The sequence below is a fragment of the Buteo buteo genome, chromosome 10, assembly GCF_964188355.1.
Source record: "Buteo buteo chromosome 10, bButBut1.hap1.1, whole genome shotgun sequence".
Taxonomy (NCBI): domain Eukaryota; kingdom Metazoa; phylum Chordata; class Aves; order Accipitriformes; family Accipitridae; genus Buteo; species Buteo buteo.
The window spans coordinates 27638161-27655414 of NC_134180.1; the positions used below are offsets into that span (position 1 = coordinate 27638161).

Sequence of the window (17254 nt, forward strand, 5' to 3'; positions counted from 1 at the left end):
TGTTGACGGATGATAATACCTTGGCACCAAAACTAGATATTCTCCTTTCCTAGAAAGTTATTGACACTTGCTCAACCTGACAAAAACAACCCATGAACAATTTATTAGACAACTACTTATTAACATAAATATCTAAATTCAGGCTCTACGTTTGAAAAACTGACAAATCCTGTTATCACAACACTTAGGTTGCATTGCTTTTAGCTATGGATTATCACAGACTCCAAGAAATTTTGAATATCCTGTATGGCTGCGATACCCAGGTCCCCATTTCCTAGTCTTTTGCAGTATCTTTGGAACTAGACAGTAAGATTTCCAGTTATCAATCATAATTGGAATTTGGATAAACAAAATGAGACTGGCATGGGGGAGAGTCTACCAACACTGCTATAGAGATGCACGTTCTTTTGGATTTTCAACACACCTTTTTCATGCATATGAGAAAACACAAGAAAAAGAATGATTTTAAAGTAGCACACATAAGCAGAACATAAAACGATGAAATAAATTTGAACAACCATCTCAATGTCTATGATAAACCAGGACATCAGGGTTTCTCCCTCCTCTCTCGGTCACAAGGTACACAACTGTCTTGGAAAACACTGTTGTTGAAGGAGCAATAAGCTTTAATATCAGGATCTTTCACTGCGGAAAGCTCTTTTTAAATTTGTTTCCTAGGTACTCGAACCAACTAAACCCCAAACTGGACTGCTCAACAGACACTGAGAGGCCATTTCAGATACACAAAGCAGCTGGGTTTTGAAAGTGCATTCGAGTGTCTGCCTGGGCATGCTTTGCTCCCTCTGACTACTGACAAGGTTTTCAAACTTGGCTTGCAAAGCTGTCCTTGAATCTTTTTAGCTTTGTAATTCACTCTCCATTTATCTTAGTATGATCAAGTGATGAGAACCATGACTATGTATGTGTAGACACACACGTGTACATATATATATGTAAGAGGACATTCCTGGACAGGTGAGTTGGGGAGGAGGAGGTATGGAACCACAGTTACACGTGAGCTGGCTGCAAAGCTTTAGTTAATAAAACCTGTTCATTGCAGCCTGATTCTCGGCTTGTCAGGCACTTGTCCTGCACAAAAGACTTAAAAAAAATATACACAAGTTAAATATCCTTGCTAGATGAAGTGACTGCCAGATATATTGGGTAAATGTATCCAAACTGTTGTATACACAGTCACTGGCGTGCACGAGCCAATTCAGCACAATACACAAGCACTACCTCCAACATGCAGGACAGGGACCTCTATTGCCACCAGACTCTCAAAGGTGATCCTGAGTAAACACCAAGTTTGATAAACTCCATATTGGAGCATGATCTCATGTCCTACAACAATACCTGCAAGATAAGACTTGTCCTTTGGAAGGCTTGTGAAGGAATGAAACCTATTACGCTATCTCACAGAGCCAGCTGAGAAAAGGGAGAGGCTGAACACAGATGTCATACGCTCTCAATACATTTTTCCATGCACTTGGGGGGGGGGGGGGGGGGAGGCACTGACAAAGAATGTTTGCTGGGGTAGTGGGGGCACTGATGTTTTCCTGTTTTTCTCTGTTTTTAAGGGAAAAATTCCCCATTTATCTTATGGAAAAAAAACCAAAACCCAAGAACCCAAAACCTTTGTTGAAAAGTTTTGTGGAAAAACAATGTTTACAGCAATTTTTGCTAAAAGTAAACCTCAGGTTTCCAACCGTCTCTCTGAAGTAGCCTTTAGTATTAACAGATGTCTGGTTGGAATCTGCCTGAGCCAGTGAACTCATTCTGAATGGACACCAAAAAAAGCACACAATTTTTGCTCCACATAAGATGCTTTCCCCCAGACTTCATGGATGTGACTTCTATTGTGCAGTTACTATTTTATCTTCAAGAAGCAAGGGCCTCAAATGCAGTGCAGACAAGCCTCCCAGTCAACGTAATCTGCTTTTCCAGATCTATAGCTTAGCTATAAGTAGTACTAGAGCAAAGTGCTGGAAGTAGGTATTTGGTCTGGGGTTATAAATAGGAGACATTTCATTTGTTGGTGTACAGGCCTTGCTTATAATAGCAGTAGCCTTGATGGCTGCAACTTTGAATTCATTAATTCAGTCAAGGGAAGGCACTGAAGATCCAAAGCAGATAATTAGGCCAAAGATAGCCATCATAGCTGTTAACTCAAGGAATTACTGCAATCTCATGTAGCGGTTTATATTTCTGCCTGCACTTTCCTCTGCATTCTTTACAAACTGTCGTCACAGATGCATATATACCCTTTCTTACTGTATCGACCGCTTTATACCATGTTTACCCATGCAGTCACTCATCATTACACACTGCAGTGAGGCAGTCTTGACAAAGCCAGCCTGTAACTGCACAAGTCTCTAGCAGTTAAGCATTCCTTTTCCCCTTGCCAATTCTCCAAGTCACGCAACATTTTAAAAGTTATTAAATTCTAAATAAAGGAGATTAAGGATGCCAAATTCTATTCTGTGCTAAAAATGGCAATCAATATTTGTCAAGACAATAACGTCTTTAGGGCCAGAAGACCATTATTCTCTAGACTAATTTTTTTTCTTTTTTTGGTAAAGAGACAGTTCATAATATTTTCCAGTAACTGCTGCTTCAAACCCAGAGTTCTGGTTGAGTTAGAGCATTTAAATTATCATACCAAATTAGGTATGTTTCTTTCTCAAAATAGAACAGTGTTATTCCTTATTAATAATGAATTTATGTTTGAAATACAATGCCTTAGTTGAAAAATACAGATGAATTCATGTCAATAGCAGGGTGAAACAACACATGTATGCATACAGCAAGGTAGTGAACTATTTCTTAAAGCATCAGAGGAATGCGATAGCTGTAGACTTGAACTATAACCACAATTCCCATGAATCACCATTTTAATCTATTTTTCTCCGAGATTTTTTTTTTTTTCAATAGGAAGATGGGTAGCTGTTCTTTGTGCAATTATTTTGACAGTCATATTTATTATGAGAAGTTAATGTCTGTGTGCAGCAAATCTGAGAGTGGATTCAGGACCAGCCTTGTAAATGTGCAGAAAATGGGCAGAGAATGTTTATCACAGTATTTTCCATTTTTATGAGGATGCAGTTGGTTATTATGACAAGGTGAAAGGTCTCAAAGCCTTCATTTTTAGGCCACAGGTGTTCTTTGTAGAGGTTTTTTTTAATAAAGAGTATTATTAGTCCTTTAAATTAGCTCTTATTGAAAGTTACCACATCTGTGTTATGTGGTAATGAAGCCAGGGGGAGGTCATAGCAGGGGACTTGTGCTTGAAGAAAACATCTGGACATTGCTTTGACATTCACTAGCAACTTCTTGTATTTTATTAAGAAGTAAGGAAATTATACTGAAATCAAATGCAAGATTCAAACAATAAAGAAAATGAAAATACAGGACCTGAAAAAAATGAACAAAAAAACCCTTTCCCTTCTTTCACTCTCCTCCCATGAATTCCAACCGATGAGATTAATTACCTGTGCAAATGGCAGCATCAGTTAAAAAAAATGTTCAACCAGTTTTTAATACATATCTGTAACACTACAGTCATTCTGTCCTTCACAGGAGAAGCTACTGTCATTTTAAATAAAGCATTTTTTTGTATTGTAATTTTTTTTTGCCTGTCATTTTGTTTACTACATCATTTCAGCAAGAGGTGCAGTGACCTTAGGAAGTCCTGTACCTTTATATAGGCAATTTTTTCCTCCACTTCCCCCTGGCTGATAAAAGCAGAGAGACTTTGTTTCCTGTGCACAATTACACCTATCACTTCCACTGATGGAAGTAGGGAAAAGTCTAGTTTCAACAAAAGGGGGATTTAAAAGCCATCAAAATCCTCAAGTGGAAGTTGCTGAGTAACTGCATGATCGTTCTTAATCATCAAGGCTGACAACTAAATCTTTAGGAACTATTGCATTAAGAAACTTGGCTGGGTCAGATGACTGTTCAGCTCCATAGTGCAGGCAGCTAGGAGTGTTTATAGGGCAATGGTTACAGCACGTATCAGAAATCCTAAACAGAGTAGCGTACCCATGCTCGCTATATTTGCTTGGTTTAAGTGCTTGCTTACAAATGCAAATGACATTTCTGTTCTACTCAAGTTCTTATACCATATTCATCACCGCAGTAACTAGGCGTCTTCCAGTACCACAGTAATCGGTCAGGTCATTTGTTTCCTCAGGCAGGGAAGCACGTATTTATCAATGCATTGTTTTAATGCCGGTTTTCTGTTCTTACAAATCTCAGTTTTAATATTAAGAACTTTCCATTGACACTTTCAGCACAGTGTATACCCTCTGCAAATTTATTACATTTCTGGCCAGAAAGCCCAATGCAAATTCTAAAGGCCTATAAATATATTTGGTTATAGCTATATGAAATTATTACAGATAAGCTACGCTCCAGCTTGCCCCTGCCCTCCAAAATCGCACTAGCCGCAAACGAAGTTCACAATACTGCATAACAACATCTTCCAGAAAAAAAACCATTTAATGTGAATGTGACATGCAAATATTAAGACAGGACACCAGACTTCTTTTCTTTCCCCTTCCCACTGGGTGTTTTATTTTATAGCATTTGCATTAGGTAATCAACTGAAACACTTCAACAACAGAAAGCTGGCAGCATAGTAAGGAAAAATGGAGATTATTTCTCAAACAGCTGTGACAAAATGGTTTCAAGTTGGAATAGTATTGCACAAACGAATCAATTTACGTAGGGTGAGTGGGAGCGAGCATCTTCAACATGGATTGTGAGGAAAAAAGGCACTATTTAGCTGTGTGTGTGTTAAAAAAGAAAAAAAGTAATGAAGCACAATCCATGTTTTTCAAAATTACATTCAGTACTGCTTTAGAAATGCTCACAAACCTGTCTCTTTTTACAGAAGCTACAGAAAGCTGCTGATGTAAATATCAGACAGTACAAGTGTATGAACATTTATAATTATGCTCCAGAAAAGCCTCAGGAAGAGGGCTTGTTCTATAAATACTGCCGCAAAGGTTACATAGTTGCATAGGCTTACAGCAAAGGAAGCATCCATGCAACTAAGCAGCCTTACAGTTTCCTTAAATTTAATCTCTAGTAGTCATAAAATATGCTCTGGTTTTGAAGAGCCAAATTGGCAGTGCACTTGAATCAGGCTTTTCCACCAACTGCTTAAGGAGTACAGTTCAGAGAGCGTCATCCATTTACCTTTTTGTCATATACACACTTAGCAACGCCAGGTAAGCTTAATGGAAAATTTTAGCAGAATTGTAACAGAAAATAAGTGAATTTTCCCTGACATAAAATAGAACTGCTCTGAGACCATAAATAAGCAAATGTTTATTCCTGGAAATTAAAAATAGTTAAGTATCTTCAGAAAAACTAAGTACCCAGAAAAGGCATTTCAAATGACCAGGATGGGCTGCTTCTTCCTCTCCTGTATTGTATAGCTATAAATTTCCATGCCTGTTTGAAAACGAAGCCATGATCAGCGTATCATTAATAGAGACCGCTTGAAAATGAACCCAGAGCAAGCGGGAACATGCACATAGGACATTCTGCACCCTAGCCTTGTGTCTGCTTATAGACGCACTAACAAAATAAGAGTGAAATTCTTGTTGCATGGCTGCAGAATTATTAGGGGAAGGAGCTAAAAAAACTGTTGCTCTCCTGTCAACACTGCCCGGTGTATCACAAGTGCTGTGCTCCAGGCATGCTGTGGTTATGGCTATGTAGTTACCAGCACAGCCGGACCTGGCACCATTATGCTGACATTAAGAGTTTCAACAGGGCTACAGTTTTGCACAAAATCTGGTTGTTAATTTTGTACAAAAAGTACAGAACAGTGTAACAAAACCTACTCTCAACCATATAGATAGATAGATAGATATGAGCATTTCAGCACCTTTCAAATGAACTTAGCTCTGCAAAATGCCAATCTCACTCCTGTGCAGACACTACAGTGACTTCAGTTAAAAGATCCATGTTCAGGAGGTTGCATAGTAAGTTTACTGATCATACAACCTGCAACCACAAAAATCCATGTATTGCTGCTTTTCATTATAGTCATTAAGGGAAAATACACAAGATACATTCTGTTTATATACTGTAAAATATTTTTAATACCAACAATTTGGATTGCTTCCATCTCTGAATAGAAGATGAAAAGAGCAGGTTATTAAAAATCTGTAAGCTCCTTTCCCTAAACTGTCTTTTAGGAAATCCAAGTTTGATAGGTCTGAATTCAAAGGATTCTAAAAGTTCACTGTTGACCTAATGGTTGCACTAGATATAAAAGTAGACAGTCTCGATTCCTTCTGTGTTCCACAGACAACAACATTTTCAGAGTATGTCTGGAATGAATACCTCTCCAATTGCAGCTAGCATTTTAAAAAAATATTCCTAAAATTCTTGTTTGTCTCAACCCTGTCAGTTCACAGCAAAGAACAGGAAGTGATACCTGATTGAACAAAATGTGTTTTCTTATATGAACTATGAAAAATATATTGCCCTTAAAAGTAAAAAAGAATTATGTTGTTCTATTATTTTTGTTACTGAATACTCATAATTAAGAAATTCTAAATTCTGGAAGGAAAAAAAAGAAACACAACTTTTAAAATTGCTTACAGAATAGAAGAGGTTTCTGTAGACCCTACTGAAACCAGTAGAAGTTTTGCCTATTTTTTTCTTGTCAATACAGAAGCATTTGTCTACACACCTATTTCAATACTTAGATGAATATTTTATGTTTTCACTTGGTAAACTCTTCTGCTCTCTTAGAGGTACCCTTTTGAAAATTCTGAAGGAGACTCAAGAAGGTAAACTGATCCAAATTATTCTGAAGGCAAACAACATAGTCAAAATAATACCTAACATAAAACTATCACTGAGTGGATAATCTTTGCTGGGATTATAAATACTATTTTTTTTTCCCAAAAAGTTACTGCTTTCTTATGAAAATTTTTAGATCTCCGTTAGCTACTTCTTGTGTATGACTCCTCGGTTCCTTTCTTTAGGTAGGAAACATGTCTTCACGTGTGAACCAACACATCCTATTCCCAAACATGCTGGCAATATTAATGACGTCAATAGACAAGAACTAGAACAGGAAATCTTATGCATGGTTCATGCTATATAAATGGTAAGCTATCAGAAGGAAATTCCCTGATTATTTGGGAAGAACAAAGCGAGATCTATTTTTAAAATTCAAAGGGAAAAATCCAAGAACACAAAGAAAATGCAAGATGTACTTGATAGTCTCTCATTATCCTCTCTGTAATTGGACTGTTGCTTTTGGCTGCAGACATCCAGTTCACAGACCATTTTCCATTTCCTTTGTTTTCATTATAAGAACAAGCTGGTTAAAGAAACTCCACTTGGTAATTTTAAACTAAGCTTTCAGCATCATCCCTTAGGAATTTAAACCTTTACCACCATTCCTTACTTTGTCTCCTCAGTGCCTTCCCCCATTAAACCCTGTGAAAAGCACTTTAAGAAAAGGCAGGTGTAAGATGTGTAAATACTCAGATCTTTAAGAAAATTCAATAGGAAAATTCTTGTAGTTCTCCACTGCCATTTGTTATAATGCAGTGGCCCCAAACATCTGTTCTCAAATTTCAATTTACTTCATCTACCAGGTGTTTCACATTGTTAATAATGGCAACTCACGAATTTACAATAGTCACATAAGGCAGTTACATAAATACAATTATGTCAATCAAGTTCACTGCATCTTTCTCAACCAGACTACACATGACATTTTTCTTCTTTCCCTCTTACCATAATAAAAGGATGAGGACTACATTTCTGTAAAGAGAATCCCTGGACAACGTTCTGGTATTGAAGTCAGAGAGGTCACTGAAGTGCATTTCAGCAATGTCCAACAGTTTACCAGGAAATAGATGTGATGTTTTTCACTTCACACATAACAGAACTGGTGCAAAAACCCACTTTAAACTAGTTACTTTAAACCTTTTGGTCCAAATACATAAAATAAGCAGTATTTACAGCATTTTACTCCTTTTGTAAATGCAATGCTTTAAAACACATTATAAAGCACCTTAGTAAAAATATTCTACAGGTAAAAGTATCGAAGTAGTAGGAAAACCCTAACCATACCACAGCTCACTAATGGAGTCATAATATGGATTCACCAATACCTCAGTTTACAATTATTACAAAGAATCCATGGAGAAACTTAATACTGAATTTACGATTTTTATACCACTGTGTAAGGATCAGCTAGAACTGCAGACAATACCAACTTTCTTCATAGTTTTCCCAACCTCAGTCAGTGGTGGTGGGGATAGAAAATAAAACAAAAACCCCACTGCTCTGATTCTTTAACTTTTTACAATATTAACGTGGAAATGATGTTTTAACACTAATGATTAGTTGTAATTTTTTAATAAAACCACATATATAAATATGGGCAATTCCAGCAGCAGCAGCATTTCTCAGCAGAACATGATTAACCATCCCAATCAATATCATGTGACATGGCTCACAAAAACAAAGCACAGATGTCAACCAGTTATTAACACTACTCATGTTGTACACAATCAAAATTTCCATGTTGAAAGCTGGGAAAAATTATTTCCTCTTCACAGAAGTATAAATGAAAAAAAAAAAAAAAAAAAAGAAGATTAAAAAGAGCATCAACAGAATTTGTTTATATTTTCAACTAGAACTGCTGTATATTAATTGCTCCAAATTAAAGTGTAGATTTCTTCAGGTAAAGGATATTAACTCCCACTGAAAGTACAGTTAGATAAAAGAAATGAAGCCTTTGCTTCTGGATTACCAACATAGTTAGCTGGTATCCAACGCCCTGGAGGTGATCCACAGCCCACTTTTCTCAGATCTATAACGAAACGTCTTGGAGGTCTACAAGCAATCTAGTTTCCATGGCTGAGGACTAAGATGACGATGTGACCAAAGATTTAGGTCCATAAATCTAACAGTATAGTGTTCTTAGTTTGATTTAGGGTAAATCTTTTCATAGAAAAAGTTTTGAGCCAGAATATACAGTTCTCCATCTTTTTCCCGAACTGCATGTGCTCTGACAAACTGAAATTGCTCCAGTGCAAATTCATAGAACTCATTCTCCATTTTCCAGATTTCAGACTGTTGTAGCTTGGCAATAGTTTCTTTTGTGGGAAGTTTTTTCTCAGTTGTTTTCCTAAGATGGGACTTCTTTCCTAAATGCAAAATGAAAGCAGTAATTTCACTTTAAAGTTCACATGATTAAAAAACATTTACAGTCCTTTTATTTACAGAGTTTTATACTCTTAGCATGTTGATAAACTGCATTAGAAGTGACAGAATTTAACCCAGGATTTATTAACATAACATGCAGGGCTGGAAAATTGCAGTCTCTCTCACTAAATGTTAATGAATTTTGCATCAGTTCTTTCAATTCTTCCTCCTTACTGTAATAAACCCAGGGAATGAACACTTCATTTAAGGAACAAGATTACTCCACATAATGTACTTGGGGTAAGATTGGTCTTTCAAAATTAATTATTTAGATGTTAATCTGGTATCAATGTTAAGAACTTTAAAAACTGCAGAGCAAGAGACTTCTTTCATGAGACAAAGATGACCAAAATGATGACAGCATTTTCCCCAAGAAGTGCTATCTGTTGCTTTATAATCAATTTGTTAATACTACATGTCTAGGCTCTATGTATCAGAGCCTTTTCTCCCTCTATTTGCAGATAGAAGCCCTGCTAAGATGGACCTTTTCTTTGTCATAAGTTGGATGGCCAGCTCCCAGAAACTGAGCTACTAGCTATATAACAAACGTCTTACTATGACCCAGGAAGATAAGCATGTACTTGGGCCTTTGCATCCCTTGGGCCTTTTTGCACAGCAAACCAGGTTGCATCAAGCACAGCTGATCTCGTCAGCAGGGCTTCTGAGGAAATGGAAATCTGCGCCTGGAAGACTTTCCAAAAACATTCTGATAAACACCTGTCACAATTTTTCAAGTGTGGAATACTTACAGAACTGCCTTTACCCCAGTCTTAAATATTTGCAATTTGTGTAAGGCAGGAAGATATTTGGGCTGCCCTCAAAAATTTGAACTGATAGTCTTTTAAAGAGTTTGTCTCTTCTGTAGGAACATCAGCCAACTGAGAGGCACACCTGGCAGAGACTCAAAACTAGTCATCCAGGTTTAAAGAATTCACATTTTAAAAAGTGACAAGAGGATGAAAAATCCATGGAAATCAACCATTTAAATACCTGTACGATACAGTTCTGTGGCACCCCTGAAGAACCGGGGCAAAGCCGCCTCCAATAACATGATAAAGTCTTCAAGCTCTTCAGTAACTCCCACTAGGAAGTATTCATTAATCAGATTGTATTTGGCTTGTTCCAAAGCCCATCTGCTTCCCACATTCCTAAAATGACAGAGAACAATTGCAGCGAATTGTGATGTCAGCCAACAATTCTTGGTCCCTAGATGGAGATTACTTCATAACAGGACGTTTGTATAGGAAAGGCAAGACTCATTTGAAGTTATAACCATTCCTAACTTCATTTCCCTTTCCAGTTTCTCTCATCTGTGTTATCTAAAAATTTGACAACTCTAGTTATTTTCACTAATAATTCATCCACAAAAAAAAGAAGTGTGTGTATAGAGTTACTGTCTCTATTAATGCAATTTTTTATGATTTACGTTTTCTCAATGTCAATACTTGCTCTCCACTTTCACATTAGATACCAGAAATGGTTCTGGTAAGAACACACCTTCCCTTTTGCACCCTACAAGCATAATTCTGAACTAGAAAGTCATTGTGCTTAATGGGAAGACTTCCCTACTGAACAACAGACAGAAATTAAACTGACATTTTTTCCTCCTTTTTATAGCTCTAGACAGAGTAAAAAGACAGGTTCAGAGTTTGTTCTTTCTTTCTCTGCTTCTCCACCTGGCCCAAGTGTAGATAGGTATGACCAACAGGCACTGAAAGAGGAGCTCCCAAGTGGTGATTTACTTTGCTTATGTTTGGATGAACAGTACCTTTGACAAATAATTGCCCTTGATTTCACTCAGAATCCTTCAAATCATCTATGTCCTTTGTATTCTTTTTTTTTTTTTAATTTGCTAAAGAGTTTTTAAAAGTCTGTGCCATTGTTATAAAACATGCTGCATTGACAGATGGACACTATTTGCTTTTGTTCAGTTTCTACTAAGTAGCATTGACTACTAGATGTCTGGTAAAGGTTTAAGAAGATAAATTTATCCTGATCTCAATTATTTTATTCTCCACAGAAACTCTAGGGGCTTGAACAAAATATGTCTGATCAGAAAGATGGATATTGTAGCCTGACATAAGAGAAAAACATCAAGACTCCAAATCTACAAAAATTATTTCTAAAATTGAAAACGTGTTTTCTCTCATAGCACTGCTGATACAGTACCCTAATATATTGCTTGGGTAAAAAGCATCTTCAAAAGAAAATATGTTACTAAAGTACCTGCTGCTTCACTCTGTCCAGTCCCTCACACTTTCCCCAACTGTGCTACATATTAAAAATTTGTTAAGTTTAGATTTCAGCACTGATATACTTGACTAACAACTTAAGCTACATTTTCCCCCCTACCAGCATTCGGAGCTGTGGCCACAGAAGAACGGAATTTGAAGCCAAAGTTTCTCTGGAGCACAGTCTGAACCTCCAGCTGCCACACATTCATCAAAGGTCTGCAACAAAGACAAAATTGACCTGAGCTTTAAAATCTAGCATAAGTATCAAACATCTCAACCTGGTTAGTTGCTAAATGTAGCTGGGACAAAAAACCACAAGATATGATATGAAAGGGAAAAAAAGCCCAATTTTTTCAAGCCTTGCTTTCACAGTGGTATTTGGAGGACCTATTCATCTCAATTAAAATAGTACTTGGACAGTCTTTTATGGTTAGAACTAATGAACAATTTGATCTTACCTCATACATTTGATATACCTTTGATATAACCTTGATAAACACTATATGTCAAAACAAGCAAAAAGTCAATAAGTATTGGTATCATTATTTTTCCCTTACAAAAGAAGTCACTAAAGATACAGCATCAAATGCCATCAGGATTACTAGAACAGCTGGATCTTTATACCATAGAACACTGTGCATTTTATGTTGTAGATTAAACAATGTTCCATTACATTTTAAATATTATGACAAATAACTGCCATTTCAGAGGCTAATTTGGTTTTGGCAATCACAAGAAGTGAAAGCAAGTTCTTCACTGCATAACAGAATATTCCATATAACATTGCTCTATGTGGATAGACAGCTGTAGCAACACAGAGTTTCAACTGCAATAACACAGTTACAATAAGAACTCCATTAGCACTGGAAAGAATTTGTAAATATTTTACCTAGTCACCATAAAGTAAGTAGTTATGCTATTTCTAATCAAGATATAAGCCATGTATCTAGGGCAGATTTTTAAAAAATTATTTAATAACAAATAAGTGATCACACAGACAACTTTTCAGAGTGTTTCTTCTGTACAATTACAAGTTTCTGTTCACAACAACTATGTAAAAATGCATTTGTTTAATTATTCAGTGTTAGAACAAGGACCATGTCCTTTGCTTCTGTTTTGAGGTGAAGTTTCTGAGATAATCTGAAAAAAACTACTGTTATCAGGCCAAAGCAGGGATTAACCTGTGGTGTCTTGGTCCACATTGCACTTTAAGTTTCTAATAGCTTATACATGTCACATACCACAGATAAAAATGCAGCTTAACTAGGAAAACAAGACATTGGTATGCTTTCTCTAGCATAGTTCTCTAAAGAAACTCTGCACCGATCTATCAGGAGTACTTTATAACATCAACATTACCTAAGATCTAAATTATTTAAATGCACCTGCTAATTTATGAATGTTATATACTAAATATGAACTGGCATTTGTCAAAAGAAAGACTTCTTTGCTTATACCTGCAGGTTATTTTATAATTAATACACAAAAGTAAGTAAGTAATTTTCTAAGTAAGATGAAATAAGACAGGCCTGCTTCCCCACTTTCTCTTATATACTTACCTTGACTACCCCATCCAGAGATTTTATTATAGGAAACACTTGTCTTTACAGACTCTGTTCTTGGAGTCAAGCTATCTATAACTGTGGAAGCACAGGTATATAGAAAGAAAATGAATGAAGAACTCTTGCATATAAATGCTGTGATATGGACTGGGAGGGGGTGAGGGTGTAAAGTACGTTGAGATTCCTTTCCACTTAATAAAGAAACAATTAACTTCCATTAGACAGATTGCATTTTTGACCTTCCCTACTTTTCATTTTAAGAGCTCTTAGTGAATCTACTATAACACAGATTAGAAGAGTGTTATAGTAGTGCAACTGGGTCAATCCATTTTTGAGCTTACTGAATTTTTTATCTAATGTATCTAAAATTGACACCATCTATATACGTACAGTTTTCTTGGATACAACATGGAAAAATAGTATTACCTGATTTAAATGAAAGAAACCCTAAAACTTGGCATAACAAATCAATTTCACTTCAAATGACCTAGAGATGCTTACAGGACAAGTTAAATCTGTAGGGCAACAACTAAGTCTCAGACCTAAATAAAGTGGTATGCTAGTGACAAAATGAAAAAAAGCATCTTTAATAGAAAAACATAAAATTATTAATGCAATGTATTACAAACATTATAAATAGGAATGCATTTCAACTTCTTCCAGCAAATCAGAGCTTACAGTGCAGTCTACCAAGCAGTAGCATTAGGGATTTTGGCTTAATGTTTCCCAGTGACTACCTAACAAGGCTGTTCTGATTAATTCAAAACTAAAACAACACTGTTAAATTTCACTCTTTTTAATAAATATTAAGTCCTATAAACAGCTTAGACTTGGTAGCATGCTCAGCTTTCCAACTCGTTGACCTCCACCAGGAAGAAATTCCACTGGCCAAATCATGCTCCTCATGAAAAGGAACAGAGTAGGTTACAAAAGATGAGATCCTATCTCTTTTTAAAAATGCCTCTATGATACCATATCAGCAAATCATTTCTGTAACCAGTTCCATGAAGACACAGTTTTTAAGCTTAATTTCAATTTGTTCTGCTTGAAGCTTTCCTCTGCCTATGCTGTAGGATGTCTGTATAAACTGAAATACAGTAGCTGAAGATGGCGCCAAATCCTAAATAACAGAGGACCAGTTAGTTATCAGCTGGAAAGAAAAAGGGAATGGTCTGTTCCCAGTATTTAAAAAACACCGTTTGGATCGAGGGGTGCACACGAAATGATTAGTCACATTTATTAGTTGTTACGGTGATTATAGACTAAGCTGTCTTCAGTGTGATTTTTGCTTAGGGTTTTTTTTTTCTTTTCAAAGTCTCTTGGTATTCACATAGTGCTACACTAAATTGTCAACATTACAGAAAAATTTCATCAGTTTAAGAAAATGTTGCCACTGAAATCTTAGAAAATGTTTGGCTCTCTAAAGTACAACCCCCCCCCTTACAGCATATAAAAGCTTCCACACTGTTCGAACTATACTTTTATAAGCTATATTCATATACTTAATACCCTACTTTTCTTCCTGATTTAAGAAAAGTCCAAAGCAACATGCTCCAACAAATGTCTTACTGCAAACCATGACAGTGGATGTATAAATTATTTCTGGAATAAATATATTATGTTCCCATTCTGAAACTGTATTAGTAATCAAGGTTTGAATATGCTAACCTGAACTACTCTTACAGCAACCTAAGACAGATGGAAAAAGTATAGAAATGTATGAGTCATACTCCAGTTTTCAGGCAGACTCTTTATACAATTCCATTGCAATATTTACATTTTTTTAAAAAAATTGCTTGCTAATTATAAAAAAACCCCCAACATCAAAGTCAAAGCATCAGCAGTTCTACAGCTTTTGGTGAAAAATGTCTCTCAGTCTTCAACAAGAAGAGATGTAGATTTTTTTACATAGGAGGATAAGCTTAACTTGATACTTACAATTCTGAATACCTGAAAACAATTTTTAATTTTATTTAATTTTTCTTAACAAATTGCAACATATGGTGAATTTATAAGGTTACAAAAACATACTTAATGTTACGATCTAGTCCAGTACAGACACAAAGGGGGGAATATATAATTTACAAAGCCACCATCATCACCAAGGCTGATACAAGAACTATTCAGCTTTTATCAGGACTTTTTTTAAAATAGTTTTCACATTAACTTTGGTAAGAACAACATATATAATAAAGCGTACTTTACCTTTTTATCCCCTTGTTTTCGCCTCCGTAGCCCTGGTCTGTAATCATCTCCAAAGCGCAGAAAGTAATAATAAGAAACTAGTCGTTCTATAGGATCTCTTATGACATTTATGTAAATTGGTTTCTTTTTAACACCAAATCTAAAGTAAAAGAGAGAAAAAAAGTCTTTTAAAGGCCAAATCAAAGCTTCTCATCTAATACTTAAAAGCCTGTCTCTAATGATACAACTGAAATCTATATACAGAGGTGATGGTGGTGAGAGGAAGCTTAAAGATCACTTCCTCCCATCCTCATATCCAGTGCATTACATGGATGTGAAAGTCAGTTCAATTTCAGTTTTCATAGGATTGTGATTTTAGGCTTTTTTATTAGAGAAACAAACAAAACTGAAACATTCTCACACAATAGATACTAAAAATGTTTATACAACCATCCTGACTCTAGAAATGCCTTAATTAGTCTAGCAGGCACATACGTGTTTATAATAGGGACAGGGAAGTTTGATACTGATTCCTGCCCTCCTGAACTGTGCCATGCAACGCTGCAAGTGGTTTTCCTGGCAGGTCTCCAGTTGCCAGAGATGTGAACTCTAAGAGAAGGAAGACAGAGCTCAGAGCCCATCCATTACCTAGGTTGAATCCAAATGGCTATGCTTATTAAATATAAGCCTAAGACTGTATCTGTAACCATATTAACTTCTCTATCTAAAGATACAAATTTTTCTCTTAGACATTTACCCTAAGCCAATTTTGATTTACTGCGGTACAAACAGGAAGCTTGATGAAATGAGGTGGTAAGCTCATAGGACGCACGAGAAAGATTTAAACCTCCAAAACTGTTTTGTGCAAATGCTGCCTTTCAATGATCTACGTTCAAGTCAGCTTTTATGCTACATTTCTCACTTTTCTATTCTTTTCTATTCGAGACATTACTGTGGCAAATACATATGGTATCCAAACACTAAAGAGGTTATATCACAATGGAAATTACAAGCGTGTAAAGTGCCCTGAAGTAAAGCTAGGAGCCAGAAAAAAAATTCTCTTTTGTTCCCATGCAAACTGGTAAAGTGTTCTGCACTGACAGAGGGCCATTCTAGCCTCCTAGCTTGGCTAAAACAGGGAGCACTGGTAGTCTTAAGACGCAGTACCTTTATTGATAAAGTGGCACTCTGTAAATTATAAAACAAGATACTGCTCATATGAGGAATCTTAAGTTGAAAAGCTGAAGAACAGAAACATAGAATAAGCAGCAGAAAAGAGGAAGTTAGAAAAAAACAATAAAAGGCATTACTTTGGCAAAGACCAGCACTACAGATACAGAAATCGTTAAAGGCTACAGAAAGAGCAATTGATTCTTCAGATGTTGCTAGTAGAGTACCAATGAATCAGACTGTAGCAGTTAAAGGCAGCATGGCTGACATCTGTCTGTATGCCAGCTCTTACTCCCCACAGTCCGCAAAATAGGAGCGTGTGAATGTTTCAACCATTTTGATGCAAAGTCCAGACTTTGAAGGGCACCCTCTTTCAGGTTCACTGAAGCGCTTGAGACATGCACGTGTCCCCTCCTACAGACTCTACTGCAAGTGCTGTAGAAGGCTATAACAAACCATTTTGATATAGTAGCAGCCTTAATCAATAATACGTATCTGTGGGTTAAATGAAGGGGTGAATGTCCTGGTTTCAGCTGGGATAGAGTTAACTGTCTTCCTAGTAGCTGGTACGGTGCTATGTTTTGAGTTCAGTATGCAAGAATGTTGATGACACTGATGTTTTCAGTTGTTGCTCAGTAGTGTTTAGACTAAAGTCAAGGATTTTTCAGCTTCTCACACCAAGCCAGCGAGAAAGCTGGAGGGGCACAAGAAGCTGGCACAGGACACAGCCAGGGCACCTGACCCAAACTGGCCAACGGGGTATTCCATACCATGGGACGCCCCATCTAGTGTAGGAACTGGGAAGTGGGGGCAGGGAATCGCCGCTCGGGGACTGGCTGGGTGTCAGTC

General features: G+C 36.6%; 1 protein-coding gene across 1 annotated transcript in view; it reads right to left on the reverse strand.

Moving 5' to 3' along the window:
* Positions 1-3318: 3318 nt before the first annotated feature.
* The window catches only part of HS2ST1 (heparan sulfate 2-O-sulfotransferase 1), an 84748-nt gene continuing 70812 nt past the window's right edge, over positions 3319-17254 (reverse strand). Inside the window, exons 4-7 of the mRNA XM_075039080.1 lie at positions 15257-15395; positions 11608-11705; positions 10246-10403; positions 3319-9197 (exon numbers count right to left, since the gene is read on the reverse strand). Of these exons, the coding sequence (XP_074895181.1) occupies positions 8971-9197; positions 10246-10403; positions 11608-11705; positions 15257-15395 (622 nt within the window). The 3' untranslated portion in view covers positions 3319-8970. The remainder of the gene's footprint in view (positions 9198-10245; positions 10404-11607; positions 11706-15256; positions 15396-17254) is intronic.